Source organism: Rhinolophus hipposideros (genome assembly GCF_964194185.1).
Source record: "Rhinolophus hipposideros genome assembly, chromosome: 2".
Lineage (NCBI taxonomy): Eukaryota > Metazoa > Chordata > Mammalia > Chiroptera > Rhinolophidae > Rhinolophus > Rhinolophus hipposideros.
In genome coordinates this window covers 52,350,393-52,366,443 of record NC_138048.1, presented here as the reverse complement: position 1 = coordinate 52,366,443, position 16,051 = coordinate 52,350,393, and the positions used below count along the sequence as shown (strand labels likewise).

Genomic DNA, 16,051 nt, shown 5'->3' with positions numbered 1-16,051 from the left:
ATGTTGCTTTTGTAGAAGAGGAAAAAATATTTTCCTTCTACTCTTCTAGATTCTCAGCTTGGCTTCTTTGACAAAAGACAGATTAACCAGAGAAAAACATACAAATTTATTTAAGTTTTATGTGGCATGGAAACCTTCATAAGGAAATGAAGACCCAAAAAAATAAGGTTAAACCTGAATGATTTTATACTAGGCTCAAAGAAGAGTGGAAAGTCATGGTAAAATGTAATAGGACCATAGGAAACGAGCTAAGAGTAGTTAATCAGGGGAAATTTAGCAAGGCCTGTTCATTCAAATTCTTCTCAGCGTTCCTCCATCTTCAGAGATAAGATACTTTTTTCCTCCAGGTATAGGGAGGTCACCTCTCACATGAGGGTCTTATGACCTACCTTAGGGGAAGATCAGACTTCTTCCTATACCTGCCAGTTTTCAGATTCCTTCAGCTTAAAATAACTCAGCATGTCAAGATGCCATATTTTGGGATGGTGTGTCATGAAACCCCTCAACTATATGTTGCTTTCATAAGACACATCTTGAATATTAGGCTATGGAAAGACTGAAAGTAAGATAATAGAAAAAAAGATACACCATGCAAACATTAATCAAAAGGAAGCTGGTTTGTAATACTATCAAAGTATATTTTAAGGCAAGAAATATCAATAGAGATATAAAAGAGGGACATTTCATAAAAATAAAGGTTTCATCTTATCAAGGAGACATATTTATACATTTGGGTTTAATAGCACAGACTCAAAATATACAAAGCACAAATTTACAACTGTACAGGAAAAAAATATTCCACAATCATAGTGGGAAAACTTAACACATCAGTCAGAAAGTAATAGAATAAGAAAACAAAAAAATTAGTAAGGATATAGAACAACACAAATTAAAAACTTTACCTAACTGACAGATGTAGAACACTACACTCAACATCTGCAAAATTTAAACATTGATTTTCAAATGCTCATGAAACAATTACCAAAACTAATCATATTCTAAGCCACAAATTTCAAATGATTGAAAACAAATATTCTCTGACCGCTATGAAATTAAAATAGAAATCAATAATAAAATTGCCATATATTGGTCACTAGACAATCGCCATATATTTGGAAATTAATCATTATACTTCTGAATGGATCAAAGAAGAAATCACAGCATAAATTAATGTTTTAAACTAAATGGTAATGAAATTGTCAAGTAAATGTATTTGGAGGACCTAGTAGCCTTGATGATGGAAAATCCACAGCCTTAAAAAATATTAGGAAAGAATGTTGGAAGTCAAATATTAGGAAATAAATGTTGAAAATGTGAGATCTTGAGAAATTAGACAAAGACCAGTTAATTAAACTCAATGTAGAAATTAATGAAATAGAAAACAAACATATGGTAGAGAGGATCAACAAAACGAAAATGTTTTCTTTGAAAATACTATAAAATGTTAGTAAGACAGATCAAGAAAAGAAAGAAGGTATAAAGAACATGAATGAAAACGGGAATATCACTGCACATCCAGTAGACGTTAAAAAGGTTCGCACAGGAAACCCAATAGAAAAATGAGCAAAGGACTTGGATACTTTACAAAACAGGATATCCGAATAGTTAACAAACGTATGAGATGGTGCTCAATCATGGAAATGCAAGTGAAAACCATAATGTCATGTACTACCACCCACATGAAAATAGCTAAAATGAAAAAAAAATTTTTTAAATGTTGGCAAGGATGTGGAACAGCTGAAACTTGTAACACTGATAGGAATGTAAGTTGGTATGCCACATTGGTAAACTGTTTACAGTATACAGTATCTCCTAAAGCTCGACATACACATAATTTAGGACCTAGAAGTCTCATTCCAAGATACATACTCAATAGAAATGTTTACATATGTTAATTGAAAACGTGTACTAGATAGTTGACAGAAATGCTGTTCAAAACAGCCAAAACCTTGAAACCCACCAGCAAATCACACAAATGTTTTGGTTTCCCAGAACATACAAAAGTTATATTTACACTACACTATAGTCTGTTGAGTGTGCAGTAGCATTATTTCTTAATAAACAACCGTGTTTCCCTGGAAATAAGACCCAACCAGAAAATAAGCCCTAGCATGATTTTCCAAGATGGCATCCCCTGAACATAAGCCCTAATGCGTCTTTTGGAGCAAAAATTAATATAAGACCCGGTCTTATTTTCAGGGAAATACGGTATGTACGTACCTTAATTTAAAAATACTTGATTGCTGTAAAGTGCTAACCATCATCTGAGCCTTCAGCAAGTCATAATGTTTTGACAGTGGAGAGTCTTGCCTCAATGCGATGGCTGCTGACTGATCAGGTTGCTGGTTGCTGAAGGTTGGGGTGGCTGTGGCAATTTCTTAAAATAAGACAACAGTGAAGTCGCCCACATCAATTGACGCTTCCTTTCATGAATGATTTCTCTGTAGTAGCATGTGATGCTGTTTAATAGCGTTTTACCCACAGAACTTCTTTTAAAATTGGAGTATAATCGCTGCTTTATCAATTAAGCTTATGTATGTTCTGAATCCTTTGTTGTGATTTCAGTAGTCTTCACAGCATCTTCACCAGTAGTAGATTCCATCTCAAGAAACCACTTTCTTTGCTCAACCATAAGAAGCAACTCCACATCCATTCAAGTTTTATCCTGAGATTGCAGCAATTCAATCACATCTACAGACTCCACTTCTAATTCTAGTTCTCTTGCTATTTCCACATCTGTGGTTACTTCCTTCACTAAAGGCTTGAACCCCTCAAAGTCATCTATGAGGGTTGGAATCAATTTCTTTCAAACTCATGTTAATGTTGACATTTTGGCCTCTTCCCATTAATCATGAATGTTCTTAATGGCACCTAGAATGGTGAATCCTTTCCAGAAGGTTTTCAATTCACATTGCCCAGATCTATTAGAGGAATCACTATTGATGGCAGCTATCACCTTATGAAATGTGTTTCTTAAATAAGAAGACTTAAAAGTCAATATTCCTCCTTGATGCGTGGGCTGCAGATTGGATGTTGTGTTAGCAGGCATGAAAACAACATTAATCTCATTGTACATTTCCATCAGAGCTCTTGGGTATCAACTAGTTGACAAATGTATTGTCAACTAGCAGTGAGATTGTAAAGGGAATCTTTTTTTCTGAGTAGTAGTGGGCTTGAAATAGTCAGTAAACGTGTTGTAAACAGATGTGCTGTCATCCAGGCTTTGTTGTTACATTTATAGAGCCCGTTTAATACATTGTACATTTAATACATCTAAAGAATTATTTAGCATAATTCTTAAGAGACAGGATTTTCAGAATGGCAAACGAGTATTGGCTTCACCGTAAAGTTACCAGCTGCATTAGCTCCTAACTAGAAAGTCAACCTATACTTTGAAGCTTTGAAGCCAGGCAATGACTCCTAACTATGAAAGTCCTTGATGACATCTTTTTCCAGTATAAGGCTGTTTTGTCTACATTGAAAATCTGTTGTGTAATGTAGCCACCTTCATTAATTATCATAGCTACGTATATCTTCTGGAGAGCTTGCTACAGCATCTGCGTCAGCATTTGCTGCTTTACCTTGCATTTTGATGTTATGGAGACAGTTTCTTTCCTTAAACCTCATGAACCAACCTCTGCTAGCTTCAAACTTTTTTCTTCTGCAGTTTCCTCACCTCTCTCAGCCTTTATAGAATTGAAGATGGTTAGGGCCTTGTTCTGGGTTAGGCTTTGACTTACGGGAATGTTGTAGCTGGTTTGATCTTCTCTCCAGACCACTAAAACCTTCTCCATATTAGCAATAAGCCTGTTTTGCTTTCTTATCAATTGTTTGTTTACTGGAATAATATTTTTAACTTCCTTCAAGAACTTTTCCTTTGCATTCACCACTTAGCTAACTTTTTTTGGCACAAAAGTAGTTTTCAGCCTGTCTTAGCTTTTGATATGCCTTGCCCACTAAGCTTAATCATTGCTATCTTTGGATTTAAAGTGGGAGACTTGACTCTTCCTTTCACTTGAATACTTAGAGGCCATTGTAAGGTTATTAATTGACCTCATTTCAATATTGTTGTGTCTCAGAGATAAGGGAGGCCCAAAGAGAGGGAGACAGAGTAATGGCTAGTTGGTGGAGCAGTCAGAACAAACATACATTTATCGATTAAGTTTGACATCTTATAAGGAAGCAGTTCATGGTACTCCAAAACAATTGAAATAGTAACATCACAGATCACCACAACAAACAATAATAATGAAAAAGGTGTAGATACGAGATGTGATCAAAAAATATGGTGAATGTTTAAAAAAACAGTATTATAGTAAAAGACTCATTGCCATCAATCCCCCTCAAAATACTCCTTTCACTTCGAATACACTTTCTGCAGCAGTTCTGGAAGTCCTGTTTCATGAACGTCTTCAGTTGGGCTGTCGTGGCTGCCTCGATGTCCTGAATCAGTTCAAAACAGTCATTTTGACTTTGGGAAAGAGCCAGAAGTCGCACGGTGCCAGATCCAGTGAATAAAGTAGATGAGGACACACCAGAATGTTTTTATTTGACACAAATTGTCGTACCAGAAGCGATGTGTGACATAGAGTCTTTCCATTGTGATCACAAAATATGGCGAATGCTGCTGCCAAGTGCCATCCAACGGAAAGGCAGGGATCTTCAATATGGGAAGAGGCACATCAAACCTTAGTAACAGTGTGTGACAAGTTTCAACTTGTTCGGTGCAGTCAGTCAGGTGTGAGCTACGGTTGAGAGAAAAAGTGTTTTAAAGTGTGCCGTAAATCATCCTCCATCATGACAACCCTCCATTCACACATTGTTTCTGGTAACAGCAATTTCTATCAAATAAAAACATTATGGTGTGTCATCCACCTTATTCACCGGATCTGGCACTGTACAACTTCTGGCTCTTCCCCAAAGTCAAAATGATTCAGAACATCAACACAGCCACAACAGCACAACTAAGGACACTCATGAAAGAGGACTTACAGAATTGCTTCAGAAAGTGGCAAGAATGATGAGATAAGTGTCTGCAAAGCAAGAGGGAGTATTTTGAGGAGGATTAATGGCAATGTGTCTTTACTGTAATACATTTTTTGGTAATACATTGTAAATACATAATTTAATCATTCACTGTATTGTTTGATCACACTTTGTAACATGAGTATTACCAAAATGTGACACAGAGACACAAGGTGTACAAATGCTCTTGGAAAAATGGCACCAGCAGACTTGCTCGACACAGAGTTGCCACAAAACCTTCAATTTGTAAAAAAAAAAGAATGCAATGATCTGGAAAGCACAATAAAGCAAAGCACAATAAAACGAAGTGTGGCTATATTGCAGACTTTCCCAAACATGAGTAAAAAAATCCAGACCTAAAAGGACATATACTTTATGATTCCATTTATACATATTCTGTATGTATACATATTCTATATTATATTAAAATTAATAATTGCTTCTAGAAGTCAAATAGAGGATACTCTTTGAGGGTAGAAGACAAGAGTGAGCACACCCAGATTCTGAGTTGCTACTGTAATGTTCTGTATCTAGGTACTAAACACACAGTAAGGATAAGTTAGTGAAAATTCATCAAGCTATACATTTATATTTTTCTCCTGTTTGAAAGTTACACTTCAAAAAATAACTTCAAAAGAAATAGAAAATCTAGTTCTGTACCTACTAAAGTTATGAAAAGCCTTTCCACAAATAAAACACGAGGCCAAGAGGACTTACTGAATTCTACCAAAAGCTAAGTAGTAATACCAATTTTACAAACATTTTTCAATTAATTTGATGGGCATTCATTTAATACCAAAACCTGAAAAAGTCTTCATAGGAAATGAAAAAGAGAAGCCAGTCTTAACATAAATATAGATGCAAAAATCCATACCAAAATATGTGCAAATTGAATCCAACAATTTTTTAATTAGATAAAATATAACAATCAAGTTGGGTTTATTCAAGGAATGCAAGGATAGTTTAACATTTATAATTAATCAGTGGTAGAGCAAGAGATAAGATAGAGTAGGAAGCACCTAGCAATCCATCTCCCCATCTCGACAACAGTTGGACTTGCAGAATCTGTCTGCTGTAATTCTTTGGAACTCGGAAATCTATCGAAGGCTTGCAACTTCTAGGGGAAGGTTCGAATAGTTGACTTGGGTTGATTTCAGCTCTAATTATGGTAACAGCTACTATATAGCCCCAGAGCAGGCAGCAGTGCACACGTTCCTTGAGCACTTTGCACAAAACTTGTGGAACCAAGGTGGGCAATAAGGACCCTGTCCTCCAAAATTGGGGGTCTGTGCTCTGATAGCTGATTGCTGCTTCTGATTGTAGAGATGCAGACACAGATGCAGGGAGCCATTGTCGTGCCCTACCCCAGGCTGAAGAGACTTCTAGAGAGTTAAGGGTCAGTGCTTTTCTCCCCACCGTTTTACTTTCTTTTTTTCCTCATCTGGGAGCCAAACTAGGGCATTCACATATAGAGGGGAATTTAGAAAGTCACCATACATGCCCAGGGAAAGGCACAGGCTCAGAAAAGACCTGAGAAGTCCTTCTTAAGTGTCTGCCTGAGGCTGATCTCTGGTATGGAGGTATCCTACAATTAAATAAAAGAAAAGACCCTAGGAAGAGGAAGAATTTTAGCTCTGACATTATTATAACATTCCAATGTCCAATTTTTAAAAAAAGTTCATAAGGCATTAAAAAGGAACAGGAAAGTATGGCCTATTCAAAGGTAAAAAATCGGGCGGGGGGCCAATTAGCTCAGTTGGTTAGAGTGCAGTGCTCTTAACAAAGTTGCTCGTTCGATCCCCAAATGGGCCACTGAGCTGCGCCCTCCACAACTAGATTGAAACAACTACTTGACTTAGAGCTGATGGGTCCTGGAAAAACACTCTTAAATAAAAGTTAAAAAAAAAAGATGAAACATCAACAGAGACTGTCCCTGGAAAAGACCTAACAGCAGATACACTAGACAAAGACTTTAAGACAACTGTTTTAAATATTTTAATTGAGTTCAAGGAAGATGTGGAGAAAGTCAAGAAAACGATTTGTGGACAAAATGGAAACATCAATAAGGAGATAGAAAATGTAAAAAGAAACCAAAAAGAAATTTTGGATTTGAAAAGTACAATAATTGAAACAAAAAATTCACTAGAGGAAAAACCCTAAGAAGAATCCCCTAGAGGGATTCAAAGGCAAATTTGAGCCAGCAGAAAAATCAGTGAATTTGATAGAACAATGGACATTATACAGGCTGATGAGCAGTAGGAAAAATGAACAGAGTCTGAGGGACCTGTGGGATACCATCAGGCAGGCAGACAGGCATCTGGGAGTCCCAGAAAGAGAAGAGAGAGAGAAAGGGCAGAGAATATTTGAAGGAATAATGAAGTGACATCAGAAGCATGGTGGCATGAATGGTACCCGTTATCTCCCTTTGAAGTAACAAGTCAAATAGCTATAATTCAACAAATGATTCCCTGCTTAACACACAAACACGTCTGAGAGATCCTTGCACTGAAACATCTGAAGGTGGACAAATTGGAGTGAACAGGGGAGGAGGGAAGAAAACAGTAAGACAGGTGCCGTGGACGCAGCTCAGAACTCACTGCAGCTCTCAGGAGACAGGACGAATCAGGTTGCAGCGTGCACGCTCTGAATCCCCGAGGAGCAGAGAGGTAGAATAAGCATTCCTGCCTGAGTGGTGAGTACATACTACAGCTGAACCCAGTGATGGGGCAGAGACAGAACACAGAGAAGTGGCAGCTGTGGTCTGGTGGTCACCATTGCCAAGCAGAAAAACAAAGCCATGGAACCTGGCTGTCTCTCCTCACCCTCCCAGAGTTCAACTCTCCTTACCCTTCCAGAGCTAGTAACAGGGCCCCCAGACTAAGCTGTATCAATGAGTGTTGGGTTACAGAGCACACTATCTGCAGCCCTGAGAACTGGAGAAACAGAAGCATTTCGCCCTAAGTGGCAGATACGCTGTGGCTAATCCCATTGACAGATGGAGATACAGAGATGAGGCAGCTAGGGTCTGGCAGTTGCCATTACTTGGAGGAGAACGAAGCCACAAATGCACACGCTGGGCTCCCCCAGCTACCCCCCACCCACCACACACACACATCGCAGCTGATACCAGCAGGGGCACCTGGGACACTTTAGGCAGTGTAGCACTGCCAACAGCATCTGGTTGCAGGGGGCAGTGCTGGGATTTTGTAGGCTCAGATCCCCATCACCCACCACAGGGGTGATGCCCTAAGACCAAAGCAATCCGGCCGTAGAGGAGATGCCCACCCCTCCAGGGAATACAGGGCATTTTCCACCACCTTGCAGAGATCCAAGAAGCTAGAACAGTACAATAGGAAACAAAAAACTTGCACCACCTACTGGAAAACAAAAGAAAAACCTCTTCTTATCAACTTACCAAAGAAGTGTCACTGTTTAAAAAAAAAAAAAAAAAAAAAGCAGATTTCATTTCCATACGTTCCTAGGCAGAGAAATAATCTATCAAATACCATGAATAATCAAGGTAACAAGGCAGCTCAGAAAGAAAATGAAAAATCTCCAAAAAATAAAGACTTGGAAATAATGTGATTTAAATGACAGAGAATTCAAAATTGCAGTTCTGAACAAACAAGATACAAGAAATCTCAAATAGGTAGTTTAATGAACTCGGAAATAAAGTCAATGAACTTTATCAAAGAGATTGAAACTTCAAAAAGAACCAAGTAGTCTGGAGCTGAAAAACTGGGTAAAAGAAATGAAGAATGAGTGAGCTTAGGAAATACAGCTAACCAGATGGAGGAAAGAAAGAATTAGTGATTTTGAAGGTGGAAACCTAGAAATGACACAAATGGAAGAAGAGACTTGCGGAGGGGAGGGGAGGAAGAACTCTACGAGAATTACCTCACTCCATCAGAAAGAACAGTATAAGAATAATTGATATACCACAAGGAGAAGAAAGGGAGAAGGGAGCATAGAGTGAGTTCAGTTGACGAGAATTTCCCAAACCTATGAAAAGAAATAATGGCTGAAAACATCCCAAATTTGATAAAAGACATGAATATAAGCATCCAAAACGCTCAACAATCTCCAAGTAAGATGAACTCAAAGAGACCTACACTGCGACACATTATATTCACACTTTCAGAAGTCAAAGAGAATCTTGACAGCAGTAAGACAAGTGAATCATCACATGTAGGGGATCCTCAATAAGATTATAAGCAGATTCCTCATGGGAAACTTCGGAGGCCAGAAGACAGTGGCCAATGTATTCAAACCAATAAAAGAAAAAAACTACCAAGAATCCTGTATCTGACAAATCTGTCCTTTGCTAATGAGGGAGACTTTAAGATATTCCCAAATAAGCAAAAACTGAAGGAGTTCATGACCACTAGACCTGCCCTACAAAAAAATGCTCAGGGGAGTCCTGCAAGGCAAAATGAAAGGAAACTAGACAGTAATTTGAAGCCATGTGGAGAAATAAATATCTCAAAGGTAAATACATAGGCAGTTATAAAGCTAGTATAACAATCATTTGTAACTGTTCTTTTTGTTTTCTAGCTGATTTAAGAAACTAATACACTATTTAAAGAAAAATAAATAGTGTAGAAGCTAGGATTACTGTAACTTTGGTTTCTAACTCCAAATCTTTTTTCTACATAATTTAGACTAATGCATTTAAAAGAATTATTGGTTATATGTTTTGGGGCACACACTGTACAAAGATCTAAATTTGTGACATCAACAAGTGAACGGAGTGGGGACAGAGTTGATAAGCAGAATTTTTGTTATGTTACTGAAGTTAAACTTGTTTTAATAAACTCACATTAGTGTTATTATAACTTTGGGATGTTAAATGTTACCAGAAATAAAATGTCTAGAATATACACAAAAGGAAATGAGAAAGGAATTTAAACATTCACTACAAAAAGTCAGCTAAACACAAAAGAAGATAGGAATCAAGGAAATGAGGAGCAAAAAAGTTATAGGGCATCTAGAAAACAGCACAATGACAGAAGTAAGTCCTTATCAGTAATTACTTTAAATGTAAATGGATTAAACTCTCCAATCAAAAGACAGAGTTTGGGGGTGGCCGGTTAGCTCATTTGGTTAGAGCGCGGTGCCCATCACAAGGTTGCTGGTTCAATCCCTGCATGGGTCACTCTGAGTTGCGCCATCCACAACCAGATTGAAACAACTCGACTTGGAGCTGATGGGTCCTGGAAAAACACACTTAAATAAAAGTTTAAAAAAAAAAAAAAGACTGGCAGAATGGATAAAATACATGAGATCTAAAGTTGAAAGTAAAAGGATGGTAAAATACGAAATGTGCCCAAAAAATGTATACAAGTGGACACTTTGGTCAACATTGCTCAAGCAGTAGTTTGCCGTAATCTGGACGCTGATAGTAACCACTTTGAGCACCTCCTGTAATTGCAGAAGTCAAATGTGACTTGTGTTCATCTTTTGTTATAGGTATATATTGAGTATTACAATTTTAATACAGTTTTCGTTTCTTAAACTTGTATACATTTTTTGGCACCCTCTCTATATTCCATGCAGATAGTAACCAAAAGAGAGCAGGAGTGCTATACTAATAGACAAAATAGACTTAAAAAGGTTACATACAACAAGAAGGACATTATATCATATATCAGATAAAGGATTAATATCCAGGATACAAAGGAACTCCTAAAACTCAACAAGAAAACAACCCAATTCAAAACTGGACAAGGTACTTGAATGGACATTTCTCCAAAGAAGATACACAAATGACTAATAGCACATGAAAAGATGGTTACCATCACTATGCATTAGGGAAATGCAAATCAAAACCACATTGAGATACCACCTCATACCTATTAGGATGTGGCAGGGATGTGGAAAAATAGGAACTCCTGTGCTCTGTTAGTGGGGGTGTAAAATGGTACAGCCTCTGTGGAAAATAGTATGGCAATTCCTCAAAAAATTAAAAATACAATTACCGTATGATCCAGCAATTCCACTTCTAGATATATACCCACAAGAATTGAAAGCAGAGTCTTAAAGAGATGTTTTACACCGTGTTCATCGTAGCATTATTCACAGTACTAAAATGTGGAAGAAAGCCAATTGTTCATTGATGGATGAGTGGATAAGCAAATGTGTATATACACACAAAAGAAGGAAATTCTGCAACATGGTATACAACGTAGATGAACCTTGCGGACGTTATGCTAAATGAAATAAGCCAGCTACAAAAAGACAAATACCATATGATTCCACTTATATGAAGGACTAAAAGAACTCAAAATTATAAAGACAGAAAGTATAATGGGGGCTGGGGAGAGGTGAGAATAGAGTGTTATTTTTAATAGGTATTGTGTTTTGGTTTTACAAGATGAAAAAATATAGTGATGGATGGTAGTGATGGTTGCACAATGTGAAGGTACTAATGCCACTGTACATGTAAAAATAGTTAAAATGGTAACTTTTATGTATATTTTACCAGTTTTTAAACTTTTATGTATATTTTACCAGTTTTTAAATTTCACATTAACAAATTTTAGGAATAAAAGCTTATGATCATTTTAATAAACACAGAAAAAGCATTTGATAAAACTTAACATCAATTCATGACAAAAACATTTTGATAGTTGAATAAATGGGAATTTTCTTAATCTGATAGTCATCTATAAAATGTGAAAGCAAACATATTTAATGGTGAAATATTGAAAGCTTTTCCTCTTAAGAACAAACTCACATGTACCCATCATCCAGCTGCAACAGTAATTATCAACTATAACCAATCTTGTTTCATCTTTCCCTCCACCTCCTTACCACTCCACTCCAGATTATTTTGAAGCAAACTCCAGACATTATATGATTTCATCCATATATTTCAGTATATATTTGAAAGATAAGAATTTATTTATTATTTTTTCTTTTTTTAATTAATTAGATTTATTGTGGTGACAATTGTTAGTAAATTTACATAGATTTCAGGTGTACAATTCTGTATTATATCATCTATAAATCCCATTGTGTGTTCACCACCCAGAATTTATTTTAAAAACATCATTATGATGTTACACTTAATAATTCTATATCATTACATAGTTTAGATTTTCCTGATTGTGTCATAAGTTTTGTATATGTTTTTTCAATTTGTATCAAGTTCCAAATTGTCATAAACAGACCGTTTTTGAAACTTGAACTCTTTTTTTCTATTTACTTATTGAAGAAACTAAGTCATTTCTTTGGCAATTTTCCCCAGACTATATTTTGCTGATTGCCTTCTTATATAGTGTTGTTTAATATGTCAGTGTGTTCCCTTTATTATCTATAAATTGGTAGTTAGATCTGTAAGTCATTTTGATATGATATTGTCAATCAAAGTCAAAACTCTCAATCTTAGTTTTTTTAGCTGCCTTGAACCAGTGCAAAGATGTGTTGAAACCCTTCTGTCATTCCAAGTATAAAGCTATGCATTCAGTGATATAATCTAATTTTTAGTGATATTCATAGTCTCAACAGAGCTCAACGTTTCATACTTTTATGTTTTATGTGTCTCCCCTCCTTTGTCATCTTTCTTCAAGAATTACTATAATGTAGTAATACCAATTTCTAATTTTATTTGTATAGGGAAATGAATAAGCGTCTAACAGAAGAACAAGCCAGAAAGACATTTGAGAGAGCCATGAAACTGGAACAAGAATTTACTGAACATTTCACAGGTTGGAATCATGTGACAGTGTACTTTATGATAGAATTTTGCTTTGGAGCTGTATGAACTGACTATTGAAATGGATTTTGAACTGTGCCCACATCTATTAGTAATTATTACTGTCATTTTCATAATTCATCTAACCTAAGTAGGAGTGATGAGGAATCTTGAAATTTGTGTTTCTTGGGTCATTGATTAGCATAGTATGTACAGGAATAATTTATACTTGACTGGAGAAAAACAAACTCAGACTTGAGTTCTTCTATGAAACTCAACTTTTCTCTTATCCTTTATAAATTTTGATCCATTTTCTTTGTTTAAAAAGAAAAGAGTGGGTAGCAGTTCCCAAATCTCTCATTCATTTGTCCTTTAAAAAAAAATTATTCCTTAGGTATCTTTGAACAGGTTCTTTTGTCATTGTTATTTGTTTGGTTGAAATAATAAGCTTATATTTGGTGTTCACACTAAATACTAAATACCATTAAGTGCCATGGTATTGTAACCCGTGTGCTTATATATATGTATTATATATATGGTTGCATAATATACATAATATGTACAATATGTATATGTTATATAATATATATAAAGACTTACAGGAAAACCACAAGAATAGTACCAGCAATTCTTATAAACTCTTAACCCATACTCCCAAAATGCTAACATTTTGCCACAGTTATAATTTTTTTCTGAAACATTAAAGAGTACGTTGCACTTTTCAGCTGGAACCACCATCTTTCAGTAATTCACCAAAATGACCAACACAAAGGGAAAGAGGAGAGGCACCTGCTATATGTTCTCTAGGCCCTTTAGAAAACATGGAATTCTTCCTTTGGCCACATACATGCGAATCTACAAGAAAGGTGATAACTGCAGACATCAAGGGAACGGGCACTGTTCAAAAAGGAATGCCCCCCAAATGTTCCCACGCAAAACTGAAAGGGTCCACAAGGTTACCCAGCATGTGTTTGGCATTGTTGTAAACAAATAAGTTAAGGGCGAGATTCTTGCCAAGAGAATTAATGTATGTGTTGAGCATATTAAGCACTCTAAGAGCCGAGATAGCTTCCTGAAGAGTGTAAAGGAAAATGATTAAAAAGGGAAAGGTACCAGGGTTCAACTAAAACGCCAGCCTGCTCCACCCAGAGAGGCACACTTCGTCAGAACCAGTGGAAAGGATCCTGAGCTCCTGGAACCTATTCCCTATGAATTCATGACATGATAGGTGTGAAAAAATAAAGACCTCTGTACTGTTAAGAATTTTTTTAAAAAGAATAAGTTGCAGACAGATGCTCTTTTTGCTCTAAATACTTCAAGTGTATATTTCCCAAATACACAAAACAAAGTAAAGGTCACCAAATCTCACTTTTTGATCAATTTTTAAAATGAAAAATTTTGTATTTTACAAATAGGAGAATTAATGAAATGAGCAGTTTTTCTGAGAAAACAATACATAAATGGTGTCTCTTCCTGGATGAATAACTATTTTTAAGATTTAACTTCTATTTCACCGATAATTTTAATTGTGAAGATAGACAATTATTGGAGGTTTCTGATTTTGTTTCTATCATTACAGCAATTGTACAGGGAGATACGCTGGAAGACATATACAACCAAGTGAAGCAGATCATAGAGGAGCAGTCTGGTCCTTACATCTGGGTTCCAGCAAAAGAAAAGTTATGAGGACTGATGTTTCTCTGTTTTCTCTTTTCCACAATCGCATTTTCTTTGACATTTCTTTGCCCTTTCCTTCTGGAGTCTGTCTTCAATCTCCTGCCGTGTTAAATCATCCCACTCATCATGGTCTGCAGTTGCACTTATTTTTGACATCTAGTATCTCCTTCAAGTTGTATCATCTGTATTATTTTATGTCACTATTGGTTTGTAGCCATTTTTTCAGAATTGAAGATGAAATGGCTTGACCAGCTATTAAGGATTTGGGGAGATGGGGAAATCGTGGTAAAATTCCTTAATGTTTAAGGGAAAGTAACTTTAAAAGATTTTCAGAAAAGCTTTATATATATTCTTTTCAAATTTCAATATAAATGAAAGAAAAGTGATTTTAATCAATGATTTAGTAAACTTTGAGCAACAATGCACGCTTACCTTTAATAGCATGGTTTGGCCAATATATTAGTTCTCAAGTCCTTTTCTCAATTGATTTCTGTTATCAAAGCAAATATTTCACTACAGACAAGTAAGGAAAATGTTTTTTAATTTCAAAATTAATGTCGATTAACTTTCATAATTTCACAAGGGATATTCATTTTCATAAGAGTCCTTCTTAAAGTCTTATTGTTTGAGATTTTTTTTTCCAATACACGTGCTAGGGATAACAATGTTCAAATGTTTTTAATCTGCTTGTGCAACGCTATTTATAGTGTCTTACAAAAGTTGTTCGTACATAATGATCATCACATTTTCTGAATTGAGGCCATGTTTAGGTGCTAGGGGAGCTCACCTTTTACACACAAGGGTGAGAAAATTTCATAGACATAGACACAGACAAAACAAGACATTACAGTGGTGATGCAGTAATTATTATGGCAGTGGAAAAGGAGTCCAATTCATAGTCTAAAACTTTAAATGTATTCTTAGGGGTCAGATTTTAATGAATATTTTACCCACAATAACTGCCTATTTTGTTATAATAAAAAATATATATATATAAATATATATAAAACTTTCTTTAACTAAACTCTGTAACTATGGGAATTATTTTCTTTACATAGTTGCACACACACGAACATATATATATTTAAAATATATTTTTTTCTTTTGCCACATACTCTTAACTTTTTGTTTGGTTTATAAATTAAATATTAATTGATTAGACTTTATCTTCCTTAATCATGTGAACTGAAAACGGGGTATGATGGTTATGGAAAGAAACCTTTAGGGAAATTTAGATTATAAGTAAAAGTATGAGCATGTTCTCCTCTTTTCTACAAAAGTTTTCAGATGGTTCCTAGCTGGTTTGTTTTTTTGTTTTGTTTTTTAGTTTTTTTGTTACTGTTGTTCTTGTCACTGAGTTTGAATTTGGCCCTCTGCCTCTCCTTCCAGTTCTCCTCCTTTCATTAATACACAAACAGGCAGAAGCCTCGTGTGTGTGTTTCCCTTCAAACTGCACACTTTTCGTTTCTCATGGCTGCTCTGCACTAGAGTTACGCAGATCTTCATGATGATCAATTTCAAGAAATTTTAGTGAAAGATAGATAGGATTTCAGAAATCAGTTTCTCTGGTGTTTTATATTAATAATATTGTTTAGCTTCCCATTGCTTTTTTGGAGTTGTTTATTAAATATGTATTTTTGACAACCTCCTCAT

General features: G+C 35.8%; 1 protein-coding gene across 22 annotated transcripts in view; it reads left to right on the top strand.

The window, feature by feature from the left end:
• The window catches only part of DLG1 (discs large MAGUK scaffold protein 1), a 247,770-nt gene extending 232,418 nt beyond the window's left edge, over positions 1–15,352 (top strand). For 16 of the 22 annotated variants that reach the window (XM_081073458.1, XM_081073456.1, XM_081073474.1 and 13 more), the window contains 2 exons: positions 12,643–12,734; positions 14,301–14,552. In XM_081073458.1, the coding sequence (XP_080929584.1) occupies positions 12,643–12,734; positions 14,301–14,407 (199 nt within the window). In that variant the 3' untranslated portion in view covers positions 14,408–14,552. Of the gene's footprint in view, positions 1–12,642; positions 12,735–14,300 lie in introns of all 22 variants that reach the window. The other 6 variants (XM_081073459.1, XM_081073475.1, XM_081073468.1 and 3 more) reach the window with 2 other exon arrangements.
• Positions 15,353–16,051: the final 699 nt, after the last annotated feature.